Source organism: Chinchilla lanigera, unplaced genomic scaffold (assembly GCF_000276665.1).
Source record: "Chinchilla lanigera isolate Chin_1 unplaced genomic scaffold, ChiLan1.0 scaffold00034, whole genome shotgun sequence".
Classification (NCBI taxonomy): domain Eukaryota; kingdom Metazoa; phylum Chordata; class Mammalia; order Rodentia; family Chinchillidae; genus Chinchilla; species Chinchilla lanigera.
The window spans coordinates 17,978,862-17,992,831 of NW_004955435.1; the positions used below are offsets into that span (position 1 = coordinate 17,978,862).

At 42.9% G+C, this 13,970-nt stretch overlaps 1 protein-coding gene across 3 annotated transcripts in view; it reads right to left on the minus strand.

Annotated features, from left to right (window-relative positions):
- Nucleotides 1-12,764, minus strand: part of Ampd1 (adenosine monophosphate deaminase 1) — a 29,139-nt gene extending 16,375 nt beyond the window's left edge. Inside the window, exons 1-5 of one of the 3 annotated variants that reach the window (XM_005389005.1) lie at nt 12,674-12,764; nt 11,280-11,288; nt 7,704-7,884; nt 6,001-6,166; nt 1,063-1,228 (exon numbers count right to left, since the gene is read on the minus strand). In XM_005389005.1, coding sequence (XP_005389062.1) covers nt 1,063-1,228; nt 6,001-6,166; nt 7,704-7,884; nt 11,280-11,288; nt 12,674-12,695 — 544 coding nt within the window. In that variant the 5' untranslated portion in view covers nt 12,696-12,764. Of the gene's footprint in view, nt 1-1,062; nt 1,229-6,000; nt 6,167-7,703; nt 7,885-11,279; nt 11,292-12,673 lie in introns of all 3 variants that reach the window. The other 2 variants (XM_005389004.2, XM_005389006.2) reach the window with 2 other exon arrangements.
- Between the last annotated feature and the right edge of the window lie 1,206 nt (nt 12,765-13,970).

The following is a 13,970-nucleotide window of genomic DNA, read 5'->3' on the forward strand; positions in this document are numbered from 1 at the left end:
AAAAGAAAAGAAAAGAAAATTAAAGACCTAAAAATAGGAATTGATTAAATCAATTGTGATAGTTATATAATAAAAATCATTAATATATGACTATTAAAACATTTTATACAAGGCAAAAAATTAAAAACTGAGGTTTGCAAATAAAATGCTATGGAAAATCACATGTAGTTTACTGTGTGTGTGTGTGTGTGTGTGTGTGTGTGTGTATTGCTGAGATCAAACCCACGGGAGCTTTACCACTGAGCTACATCCACAGCCCCTTTTTTATTTTGAGAAGTTCTCACTAAATTGCTCAGGTGGGACTTGAACTTGCAGTTCTTCTGCCTCAGCCTCCCCCAGTGCTGGGGTTATAGGCACACACCACTGTGCTGGCTAGCAGCTGACTTTTATGCAGAAGTCAGAGGCAGGCAAGGAATGATAGTGTTTGGCCTGTGCTCTGAGAGACCGGGATGGATGCAGACATCGGCACACAGGGTGCGGAAGCCAGGAGAAGGGCAATCTCGGGACAGGAACGGGGCCACCCAATAACAGACAAGAGCAGGAAAGCATCGAAGCATATGGTGATCAGGAGGGAATTCCAGCCATAGCAAAGAGAGCGGTGGGGAGGTTACTTTGGAAATAACTCGAGTGTGCAAGTACAAAAAAACAAGATGCAGTTAGGAGGCCAGATGGTGCCCTGAACACCAGGCTAAAGACCAGACTCAGTTTGTACGTAACGGGGAACAGCTAAAGGTTTTGTCAGGAAAAAGGTGTGCTCAGATCTGTGTTATAATAACTGGCCACAAAGTGAGGATGAAATGAAAACGGGGGATGCTGAAATGTAGCAGAGTAATTCGGAAGCTCCCACCATAGCTTAAAGAAGGAGAGATACAGGGCGAATGTGGGTTTAGGGAGGTGAAGAGAGTTTAGTGAACACTGTATGGCTTATAATCACGGGCAGCAGGGAGGACAGGGCCCAAATGACCGGGCAGTTACTTACCATCTAGGGGCATGTTTAAAATTTGTTACTTAGTCGTTAAACCAAGAGGTACGTTCTGTACATTTTATAAAGGAATAAGTTACCTGGATAGAAGTTCTCATTTGCTACCCAAGCTTGGCCGTCGATATTCCTCATGTACTTGGAGGGGGTCTTAGGGAACCTCTGAAAGGACTTCTGCATGTATTTCTCCCGGATACACAATGCCCGGTACAGACCTCTACAAACCACTTCAAAATCTTCAACCGTTACCTGCCGGGAACACGTCGGACTGTCAGAGCCAATCCTGGGAAAAGCTGAAGGGGGTGCTTCCTTCTGGCACCTCTCGCTGTGCCCCACCTGCCTGGCTGGCTGCTTCCTTACAGACCCGGGCCCCGAGTCTCCCTCCAGGAGCCGGTCATGGCGCTTTCCCAGATCTTTCCTCTCTGCCCTCACTCACCTGCCCCGTGAATCTTTCCCCATAGGCCTGCATTACTTTCCTCTTGTTGTGGTACTGGGGATCACACTCAGGGCTTTCCCCCTGCTATGCAAGCACTCTACCACTGAGAAATACCCCCAATCCTTCTGTTTTGCTTTTGGTTTTTGCTACAGGTGAGTGATAATCTAGCAAATATGATTAAAAGAACCCATTCTGATACAGTATATACCAGTGATGGCAAACCATTGTAGAGCTTTTAATGATACAAACAGCCCACTGCAGCATGTACCACTATATACTTTCTTCCTTTCATGTAACTTTTAGACATATTTTGCGGGGCAGGTGTTGAGACAGTATCTCACTATGTAGCTCAGGCTGGTCTTGAACTCTCAGTGATCCTCCTGCCTCAGCCTCTTGAGTGCCAGAATTATGTATCACCACACCTGTGCATAATATCTGGGCATTTAAAGAAAAGACTTCTGAAAACCATCTTAACTGAAAGACAATGTGACAATGTGATCGTAATTATGAGAATGCAAGCTACTTGTTGGTCAGTGAGGGAAATATTTTGGGATGAATACAGTGTCACAAATCCCTCAGACTCATTCATTCATTGCCTTTGAAAGCTCTGGATATATCTGAACATCACCCTGTGAGAAGTCCTGCGTGTGTGCATTATAACAGGACTGCACCAGGGGGCTATCACTGAGCTACATCCCTAGCCCTTTGTATTTTGAGACAAAGTCTTCCTCATTGCCCTGGTTGGCCTTGGACTTATGACCCTCCTGCTTTAGCCTCCCAAATGGCTGGGATTAGAGGTGTGTGCCACCATGACCAGTTTTTGGATGATTTTAAAAGAGAACTTTATCTCTAGCTAAAAATAGAGAGGTTCTACCCTAAAGTTGTCTTAGAACTGCTGGAAACTTCCTAAACTGGGCTCTTTCTCCTGCCCTCCGTTCCCACCTCCTGGCGACCAGACCTGCCCAAGCAGTCGTAATCTGAAGTCCTTGAATGCGCATCATCACAGCACAAAGACTTTTCCTCTAGAACCAACTGAAGTGTGGTGAGCAGACTATGCCCTATGCTGAGTGACTCCACGTACAGAACAGTAGCTTGCGAGCGCTGCCTTGCCCCAAGTGGCTCCATCTTTCAAAGTAGCAGCTTGTTCCATCTGAGCAAAGAGAAAACTACCAGATGTGGGACACACGGAACTTATCAAGAACAGCCCCAGCTGAGCAACACAACCATTAAGACCCAAATGCTAAATTAACCATGCTAATAAAAAGTACCACCTACACATTTACAGATTAAGTCAGGGGCATAAGGGCCCTTGATGTATCAAAGCTACATCAGAGAAAGCAGGCCTGCGAGCGTGTCTGACACACCTGATCAGTGAATAATGAAACCCTCTTATCTGGACATTATAAAGGGAGGGGCATCTAACACACAGCAACCCCTCATCTCATCTTCTTTAAAATTTTATTTTGAGATAGGATATCACTATGTAGATTAGGCTGGCCTTGCACTCACTATGTACCCCAGGCTGGGCTCAAACTTGCAGTGATCCTCCTGCTTCAGCCTCCCGAGTGCTGGGATTAGGGCGTGCATCACCACACTGGTCCCAACCCCTCATCTTATGAGACCACTTGGGGAATACATCATGAGGTCAGCAGGCTACAAACTCCGGCTGTCCTCCAGTGTCAGCTCAGCTGCGTCCCCCTGCTTGGCATGGCCAAATGGAAACTGCCTGAGGTAAAGGTGGGTTGAACTCCTTTCAACGCGTTCTGCACTTGGACAAGCCCCAGCCCTCGAACAAGCTCGGCCCAGGCTCTTCATTTTATCCTGCTATCTGAAGTGACTCCTTGACGTCAGTTAGCTCTCTGTCCTTGCTTTCAATTCTGCTTCTTTGTGTTCTGAGGCAAGCCTCAGTTAAACCCCTCTTAGCATTTCATGTCTATTTTATGTTAAATTTTATTTTATTTCATGGTACTGACAGTTGAATCCAGGAATGCTCTACCACTGAACTACATCCCCAGCCTTTTTAAATTTTGAGACAAGGTCTCACTAAATTATCCAGGCTTCCCTTGAACTTGTGATCTTCCTGCCTCTACCTCCAGAATAGCTGGGATTACAGGTGTAAACCGCGACGGCTCCTAGGCATTCTGTAATCTATACATTATTGTGTGATGTGTGACTTGAGTGTTACAAATATTAGTAAAATAAGATTGGAATGGTCTAGAAGAACTTGTGATTGGCTCAGTCTCGACGTCACCAAGAAATCTATAGACCTGAGTGAGCATGGTGGCATACGCCTGTCTGCAATCCCAGCACTTGGGAGCTGAGGCAGGAGGATTGTCTTGAGTTTGAGACTATTCTGAGCTACATAGTGAGTTCAAGATCAGTCTGAACTACGCAGAAATCTAGAGTACACAGTTAACTAAAACTGATGAAACTGCGTAAAGACACAAATGTCCAGGCTGCATTAATGACTCAGTAAGCTTGTCCTCAATGGATTGGGATACCAAAATTGGTCCTAATTAATTTAATTTTTCCCCTGGAGAACTGAGGGTTGAATCCAGGCCCTTCACACTGAGCTACATCTGCACTTAAAAACAAAAACAAAAACACAAGGGTCTTCTAGTCACTAACTTGCTCAGCTGCCCCCATTTCCCAGAGTTCTGGGATTGCAGGTGTGGGTCACCAAGCCTGGCTAGTGGACCTATTTTTATAAAGCCTGCTGACCCTGGCTCAAGGAATCTGTCTTAGGTGGCAAGTCTGTGGCATGCTGGTTCCATTGCCACCTAGTAGGCCGCCAGCCTCACAGAGAGCTAACTGATGTCAAAGAGTCCCTTCAGAGAGCCAGATAAAACGAAGAGCCTGGGCCGAGCTTGTTCAAGGGCTGCAGCCTGAGTGAGAACAAGAGCTAGGTCTTGTTCACCTTCATACCCTCAGCACTTAGCGCATAGTGCCTGGCATGGAGAGGATGGCTGAATTGAATCAGTTGCTCATCAGGGATTAAAGGCTTTGGGACGTGAGCCTTGGTCTCCCCCGTACCTCTCCGTCCACATTCCGAGGGTGCAGACTGGTTTGGGGAGAGACTGGAAGCAGCTGGAGTGTTGGTCAGCGGCCCGGCTGCTCCATTCACCCGACAGGTACGGCAACCTCTTCGTTTTACAAGGCTCCGGGCCAACATTTCAGGCACCTCCAACTCTCAAAGGGGAGCAGCTACTCCTGAGGTCTGTGTACCTTGTTCCTCCTTCATTTGCTTTCTTTTTTGTTTTTTGCTTTAAACCATGGCAAAGTTTCACATTTATCAAAGGTAGGAAAAAAACCAGAAGGGTATGGGAAAAAAATAGGCTCTGCAGAGTGGGTAAAACTAGGAAAAAGTAACAATAAAAATACACTTTACAGTTTAGAATGAGCTACCATGAAGAGACATGATAGCCCATTTCCTTTCTTGTCCCTATTTTCATTTCTAGGTACAAACGTATCAAGTTTGTCTCTAAATTTTTATATTCTTTGGAACTCTGTTCTACAAATTGTTTCCCATATATTTACCAGTATTAAAAAATTTCCTTTAAAGTATTTAGTATCTAAGACTGCCCCTATGCTGGGGATTTAGCTCTACAGGAACTGAGCCTGCCGGGCAAGCATGAGGTCGTGAGTTCGATTCCCGGTACCCCCAAAAAATAAATAAATAAAACTGCCCTTTTAAAAACCTGCCATTTTCAGAGCGTCTGTGTTATGATAAAAAAAAAAAAAAGAATAAACAAGAACGGTTTGCACTTCATTCTCTGGCACTTATAAATATCCTAGGACTTACTCTGACTAGGTCACATACATGAGAACGGGGTTCAGCACTGGTCATTAAATCTATATTTGGAGTAGAGACTGATGACTAAAGAACAGTTTCACTAATATCATGCTGATACTGCAAGTATATGTGGCAGAGATTTATTAATTGAACAACTGCTCTGGATAGGACAAGCTGGTCAAGTTGTTAGTAACATGAGTTTACTATCCCTGTAATACGCTAGAGTCTGTTCCAACAATAATATACTAGGTAAGCATCTGCAGTGAAATTGGAGAGGTCAGTCGGTGAAATAACAATACCCCGATAGAATTTTCCAACCTCTCTCTCTCTTATCTTGTTCTCTTTTTTCTTCTCTTCTACCTTTCTTTCTACTGATTTTATTTCTCTGGTTTGTACGGTTCCCCTTCTGTCTATTCTAGGCCTCCCTTGGGTCCGTCTTTCCCGAGAGCCCCTGTTCCCCTCCCCCCACCCGACCCATGGCTCTCTTTCCTGCTTTATGATGCCGTCAATGACTCTTTGGTCCAGCTGCCAAAATCTGTACAGTGTGTCCTGGGGAAATGCATTGCATTCTACTACATATTCTCCACGAGGAAAAGAAAAACAAGGAGGAAGAGGAGAAATGGTGTGGGATGACAAAAGCAATACAGAAATGTAAAAAAACATTATATTTGTATTGAAAAGCAACAATGAAGTATAACAAAGGCGGGGGAGGGAAAAGGGAAGATAAGAAGCCAGACACGTCAAGCTGAGCCGTTTCCCAGTAGCTGTGTCTGAATGACAAGGACCACTCACCCCAGAGGCATAGTCCCCAGTGATCTGCACTCTCTGAAAATCAGGCACAGTCTCGTAGGTTGAAGATGAAGAAATGCATTCATCAATATGGGACAGTTTGGTAGAAGATGTTTCACTTAGTGGAATTGACAGATTCACGGTCTTCCGCCCTTGAAAGCGCCTTTTTCTGGGTTTGAAAGCAAAAAGTAAGAGCACTTAGCTTTGTCTAAGTTGGGGGCTTCATTACAATAGATGGATGTTTCACCATATCGCTTTGAGGACAAACAGTGAAAAATTAAAATGTGGGTTGGACATCAGAAACAGGATACAAGCACAGAGGGAGAAGAAAGCTGTATCACTAAGGACACTGACAGGGTTTGTTTTCAGTGTATACTTAGAACAGTGGACTTAGGGAACATGCTAGAAGATGTTCAGCATGCCACCATTCTTTCCAGGCAGTTCACTCCCAACAAAACAGGCACCCGGGGGGCCCAAAGAGCACAAATGGTGTCAGTTACTACCTGTGTTATTTTGTCATGGTCCTTAAATTTTGAGCTCTCATCTCCCTATCTAAAAAAATGGTTTGATAACAGCTACCTCATAAGATTTCTGTGAGATTTCATATATGTAAAATGCCGGGCATAGGATCTGCAGCTCATCCATTGCTTAATCAATATTATTTCTTGAAATCAGCAAGTATTTATTAAGCTTCTACTTTGACATAAGGCTTAAGTTAGTCCCCTCGGGGGATGCCAGAGGAGGTAGTTTATTGTTTTGCTTGTTTCTTTGCTTGTTTAGGAGTAGGAAAGTTTTATTGAGAGAAAGCTCCAGAGAGATAGTTTATTGCTTCTTTAGAGATACAAAGCAGGATGTGGCTGGTGAGATGGGGCAAGACTGGGTGGAAGGAATTCCAGGTGAGTAGTTTAAGTCTGAAGACTAAAATACACCAAACAGTGACAGTGAATCCTAGAGTAGTTCAAATAAAGGAAAGTGGACTTGGTTAGGAGGGCTCTCTGAAGATTATTTGGGGAAAGAGTAAGTACACATCATGGGTAGGACATCAGGGCAGAAATGGAGAGGTGCATCTCTAAGGCCAAGAAACCTTCATACTGTGGCTGGAAGACAGTATTCATGTAAGGGAACACAACACAAGGTTTGCCTCAAAGCAGAGTCTAAGGATGAAAGATCTTTTGGTCTTTGTTTTTCACTATTTTCTTTTTTGGTGCCAGGAATCGAACTCAGGGCCTTGTGCTTGCCAGGCTAGGATGAAAGATCTTTTTTTTTCCAGTCCCAGGAATTGAACTCACTACCTTGTGCTTGTCAGGCAGGCGCTGTGCCGCTGAGCTATACCCCCAGCCCCAAGGATGAAAGATCTTGAATTCTAGTTTACATGACAATTGTGCACCAGTTGAGCATGTTCGAAGCAGCTATCAGCCCACCTCAGTTTGGAACAATTGCATAGGTAGCTCGAGTGGGTAGGGTAGAGAGAGTGGCTTTAATTTAGGGAGATGTGAATAAGGGAAGGAGGGCCCCTGCTTTCTTCCTTTTCTATCATCAGTATCTTACCCTAACATACACAATAAGGGAAACAAAGAAGAATTTCTAAACCTGGCAGAGTTCTTCCTTTGAGTTGGACCATCATTCGGAGAGACTAGACCACATCTGCCCTGACATTTCTCCCTCCTGCGTGCTAACGTGCCCAGAATCCCCCTGACGCCACTTACCTCCGGCCGTCCAGGGGAGTGGAGAGAGTCTCCTTGTGGAATATATGTGCTTGCATCTCGTGAAAAGAAATCGGACAGATCTCGTCCACGTCAAAGGGGGAAATTTCATGACGGCCTCCCTCATCTTTGACTTCAGAGGCAAACACTTTTTCAGCAAAGCTACGCATTGCATCATCAACATCTAAAAGAAGTTTTCACATATTAGTATTCAAGCTCTTTTCCAAAACTCATCTGAGTGTCTTCTGGGTGTCGGGCATAAAATTAAGCCCTGTGGTGGATACATAACTGCTCTGCTCTCCACCCAGTCTCACTGAAACCCCGGAGCTTGGTGCCTGCTCTTATGTTAGTGGATTTTCTGGGTGTAGCTTTGAAATCTGCATTCAGAAACATGAGTCAGAGTCTCACAGTGCATTTCTGGTGTGTCTTAAAGGAAGTTTGGGGCCTCATAGAGCCAATACTTAGTGTAAGATCATCTGGTTCTGGCAGGGCCTTGTTTGATATGAGTGATCATGCAACAGTCCTTCCCAATAGGTCGGTAGTCTTTCAGGTGGCTTTGGATACAGCTATTGGGCCTTGGAATTTTTGGTTTTGTTTTTCCTAAGGAGAACCAGTGATCCCAGTGGTCACTAGGAAATCAGTACTTCTGAGAAATAAACGTGTGCTCCAGGGCTTTCTTCTTCTGAAGACAGTGTGTTTCTCTCACACATCAAACTCCACACCATTCAAATCCTGACAACTCGATGATACAGCATACTGTTATGTGGGGGAAGGGAGCCGCTGAAGTTTATGATGATGTGTTAGGAGTCCCACTTCCTGTGCAGCCTCCCCTAGTGAATGACCATGGGAAGACCAGTTTACTTTTACAAGCCTTAATTTTTCCATTATTATTCTTCCTTTCCTCATTTTTTTAACAGTCTCACTTGGTAGCCCCAAGCTGGCCTCAAATTCATGTATTAGCCTATTTTTTCCCCATTTTTTAAACGGCGTGGGGTTCACCCTTAGCCTTGGGCAATGCCCAAGACCCCCAGGATATAAGAGAACCAGTCTCATCACGCAGGGTGGTGAAGGTCATCAAGTATCTGCTTTTCTGTTAAGATTCACTGTATTTACAGCCGAATAGTCATCACCGCTAATACTTCTTAAGGCCTCTTGTATTTCGGGACAAGAGGTGGTAAGCAATAATGAAAATGGCTAACAGCTATCTATTTGGGGGCAAACAGGAGCCAGAAGCATTCCCCCACAGGAGGGCAGAGCACAGCGTGTACAGGGAAAATATCCCTCCACGACCTCAGTGTCTATGCAGGCCTCCAAAGACCGCATTTCCCAGTCTGACTTACGTAGGTGGAGTGACTTCAAGCCCTGGGGATACTAAGATCTACCCAACCTTACTCACAAGGCTATTGTGACACTTAGTGAGATAGAGTATGTGGCCATGCTTTAAGGAAAATAAAACATCAAATTAAATTGAATGATAGAATTTGGTAGGTGTGGTCAAACACATGTTCTGTATTAGGAGTTAACTTTGAACCATTAAGGAAACGATAAATGATATGACTTTTTAGTATAGGATGAAGCATACATTGGAAATGATAGCAATTCATTTGTCACTTCACCAGCACTAACAGGTCAGCCAGTTTTAAAGTCCTGCCTTGTCACGGCAGAGTTAACTGTAAAGCCCACTATGTTGGCCGAACTGCATGCATCTGTTTGCCTCGCTAGACCCAAACACTTCCTGAAACTGAAAAGCATCTTTGGATGCTATTAGTGGTTCTCTGGCAAGCATGACAATCCACGAAGGAACAAACAGAACACTAAATAGGTACACTGATGGCTGAGAATACCTCCCAACCACCGCCAACCCATCCCCAGAAATAGCATCATTCACAAGTAGGCACGTGCATCTCAAAGATGAGTGCAAGCAGGAGTGCGAAGAAGCTTCATGCATCATGAAGGGCAAAGGGGAATAGGCCAGCTGGTTATGAGGATGAGAAGCAGCATGACAAAGCAACAGGCTTGTCATGCTGTGCTCTGGCAATGCTGATGACCTCAGAAAGAGTGGTCTGGGCACAGATGCCCACAAACCAAATGGTATTTGCTCGATACCTGGCTCTTCCAGAACCAGCATTCATTATGTGTGACAAATATCCATTTGTTTCATACTTTTTGTTTTTGATTTTTTTATGGTACTGGGGATGGAACCCAGGGCCCTGTACATGCTAGTTAAGCACTCTACCATAGAGCTACACACTCATTGTTTCATACCTTTAAACGTTACTGTTTTTACTAAGATTGTACCTCCCTAAACTACCACAGTTGAAAAGTAGAAATTCTATTCTCGCATGGTTTACATGATGACAGAAAATTATACGGTTGATATTTCCTTCCACTGAATCAACAACCAGCTATTTGACTATGCAACCACAGCTGAAATTTGATCCTTAATTCAAGAGTTCTGCCTTTAAAAATACTTCAGGGAGTGGTGGTAATATGGGAGGAGTGAAATTGGTATTTCAAAAGTTGAGTAGATAAAGTTTAATGACAACCTGAATTCAGGAAGTAAAGGGGAAATAATCCCCTGAGGGTTGTATAGAAATAACTGTATTGTAGACATGTTGTTAGAGATAATGGAACATCGGAGTAGCAATGTCTGGAGGATAAGACATATGCATTTGGAGAAAGAATAGACGAGAGAAAGGAGAAGAGAAAGGAAGAGGAGTGAGAGGAGGAGGAAGAGGAAGAGGAGGAGAGCAAAGCAGAAAGACGTTAGGAGTGAGGGAAAGGGAAAAGTAACCATGACAGCTGTGCGGCCTTGGGCAGACCATGTAATTACTGGGAGCCTCTGTGTTCATCATCAGAGAAGAAGAATGTTAGCAATAATAACTCTTCAGAGAGTCGATGGGAAGATAAAAAAAGAAATACTTTAAAAACTACATAGTACTCTCCAGAAACTGGAATTATTAACATAGGAAGTGTACGACTCTTGAGAAAAGGAATACCATGCTTGCTTTTCACCCACCAGATCCAGAAAAATATGCTTATTTCTCAGCAGTCCTTTTAGTGTGTAAAGAAGACAAGGTTGTTGGCCTTCCATCGGCTACATCTCGTCCTGGAGGAACTCCAGAACTCATCTCCCTTATTGTACTGTCAGAAGGACAAGTACAATTGGGGTGGAGGGGAACATATAACTAAGGTCATGGTTTTATCTAAAATAAATTCTTATTTTATGTATTCACAGCACTTTTTTTTTCCTCTTAGAGTTGAGGATTAACCAAGGCAATATTCAATAGAAGATTGTCCCCCGTTGGCTACCTTATTTCGGAATTTCAAGTAAGTGCCCTATGAGGTTTTCTTAAAAAATAGCAGGGTTAGTTTTGGTTTTAATTTTTGTAATCCAGAAAAGCCATGGATTTGTTTGCTACGATATGGGATATCTAGAATCACTGCTAATCTTTCTTGACTTTCAATAGTACCATTTACTAAATACTGCTGAAAAACAACCATGTTTCTGAATTAAGAAACAGTATCACTTCTTCGATAATCTGGCAAATGGCAGGAAAAACAGTCCAAGATACTCACGTTTTTCTTCTGCTGTACAAGTAAAATAAAAGAAGATAGAATATATGAACCATTTTCATGAGTCTGAGTGGCCATTAGCCGTACTTTGAGACAAGGATGTGGACTGGCACAAGAAACAGGGGTGGTGGCAGGAGTGACTGTGCCTCCTCTCCAGCCCTTCTAGTTTGCTGCCTTTGGAAGCACTGGGGACATGGTCGTTACACAGCCTCCATTTTCTTTTCCTTTCTGCTATACCTTTTAAAACTATGTCTATAACTTACGTCTATAACTTATAGACATAATTTATAACAAATAGACATAAATTTTAAAAGGTCCTCCCCACTTTTTTGGTGTGTGTAGTGCTGGAGATTGAACCCAAGGCCTCATGTATGCTGAGTATAAACTGTACACTGAGTCATGTCCCCAGCCAAAAGGTACTTTTTATAAAATGTGAATTAAAAATTAACTTTAAAAACCACTCATCTGGTAAACAATTTAAAAACACCTAACAAATAGAATCCCATGGAAAATATTGTTGGGGCACATTTATACTTACAAAAAACTGCAAACAACCTAAGGGATTAGTTAAGAAAATTAGAATGTTATGCAGCCATTTAAAATGGTGTTTAGGGGGCTGGGAATTTAGCTCAGTGGCACAGCGCCTGCCTGGCAAGCACGAGGTCCTGAGTTCAATTCCTGATACAAAAGAAAAAAAAAAAAAAAGAGTTTGAAATACCATGGTAAAATGGTTAAGTTACAGTATTAAGCCAAAACATTATCCTGCTCAATTCAGGACATAAAATTACCTGCGCAATACAAACACTACTCAGTTTTTAAAAGGTCCTTATTTTGCATGGGAAGTTCACTGAAAAGAAAAAACACTAAAACAGTAAGAATGTATGGGATGATGGGACTGTGGTGCTCTCATTACTATTTTCCAACTTTTCTAGATTAGTATTTTTATTTTTCAGTGTAATTTTTTCTCTTTCTCATGAAACACGCATTTGCTTTCACGATGGAAAATATTTTAAAAATTGTACTGTGGATAAAGCTGGATCGTGAACTATCAGAATACACAGGCTGGGTTAAAATTTCTGTCATGTTCATGATTTTTTGCTAATCTTATAGCTAGAGACACAGCATAGGACCCTTCTCAGAACTATGACAACACAGATTTTATTTACACTGGCGTAATAGATATTAAATATCTCAGTTTTCTAAGGACCAAGAAAGAGGCAGTTGTAGAAAATTATCTTCTTCCCAAAACTAAAAACAAAAACTTGAAAATATCTTCTTTCTGAAATGTACTGAAGCTATTATGGATCCTAAACAAAGGATTATCAAAGCTGGCATGACAAAAGGAATGGCTGCATATGAGAAAAAATTGAGCCCTCTAAACACTCTTCCACACCTACCTGCAAGTTTGAACAGAGGCATTGCTTCTGGGATCCTTGGCTCTAGGCTAGCACAGCAGATAGGAAGAGACACGGACTGTGGGATGGCTGAGTGACACTATAAAATATCCTGACTCTCATTTTATTACTTTGCCTTGCCCCCTGTAACTTGACCCTTTTCTGCTAAAAGGAGACATGAGCTGTGGACCTATTTATAGCTTTAGGCAATTGACAGTGAAAAACAGGTGAAGCCTTTTAACCTTTATTTTGCAGTTTTAGAAAAGATATTTGTAGTGGGCCAGGAGCTGCATTTCAATACCTCCACATATTCTTATAGACTGGATTCACATCAAGGGCAGTTTTCTGACATGATGTAGCCCTTATTTTTCCCTTCTACTGAAATACAGGGAAGTCCTCCAGGTGTCTGAAAAATGAAGACCCACAGAGTTCCCAACATGAGAAGGGCTCTTGGCGGTTGGTGAATACGCTGGTACATTCATCAAGCTTGCAAAAAACACACACATGGGCATGTGCACCTGAACGTGTGCATGTTCTTACTTGTACAGTTTTAACTTTTGAAAATTTAACCAGACTTGTCCTGGGAAAAAGAAAGGTGTGGATCAATAAAATAATTTTTGGTAATGAATGCTATGAAGAAAACCAAACAAGGGAGTATTTTTTGATGCCTCACACGTACTAGGCAAGGGGTCTACCACTGAGGCACACCCCTTACACCTCTAGCTCTAGAAGGTGATTTGTAATGACAACAGGTGATTTTCAGCTATGTATTACTGAGAACAGGCATTATCTCTTCTCAGAACTGTTTAGCAATACAGGTCTTAGACTCCACACAAGTGTCTTTCGGATTATCAGTGACTCTGTCCATGAGGTGCATAACACACCTTCAGAAAAGTATCTGCTCCCACCTCATGCAAAAATAATTTGAGAACCTGGGTGTGGTAGTGCACTCCTGCAACCCCAGCAATTGTGAGGCAGAGGCAGGAGGATGGCCTCGAGTTTGAGGCTAGCCAAGGTGCCACTGTGAGACACTGTCTCAAACAAAACAAAATAACCCCACCAAAAGTACCTTGAGGAATTATTCAGTAAACTTCATATAATTATGGGGAAAATAAAAGTTCCTCGGCCTCTGGCGTCACCTTAGTAATTTCATGTTTTTACCCCCTGGTGGCCTCCAGAAGTCAGATGCTTATACATCTATTTTAGGATCCAAGGCATTCCTCAGAACATAGTTAGCTCAGGAAGGTGGACCCAGGTAGTTGAATATAGAGCTTGAGAAGGTGCATGCCAAGAGATGAGA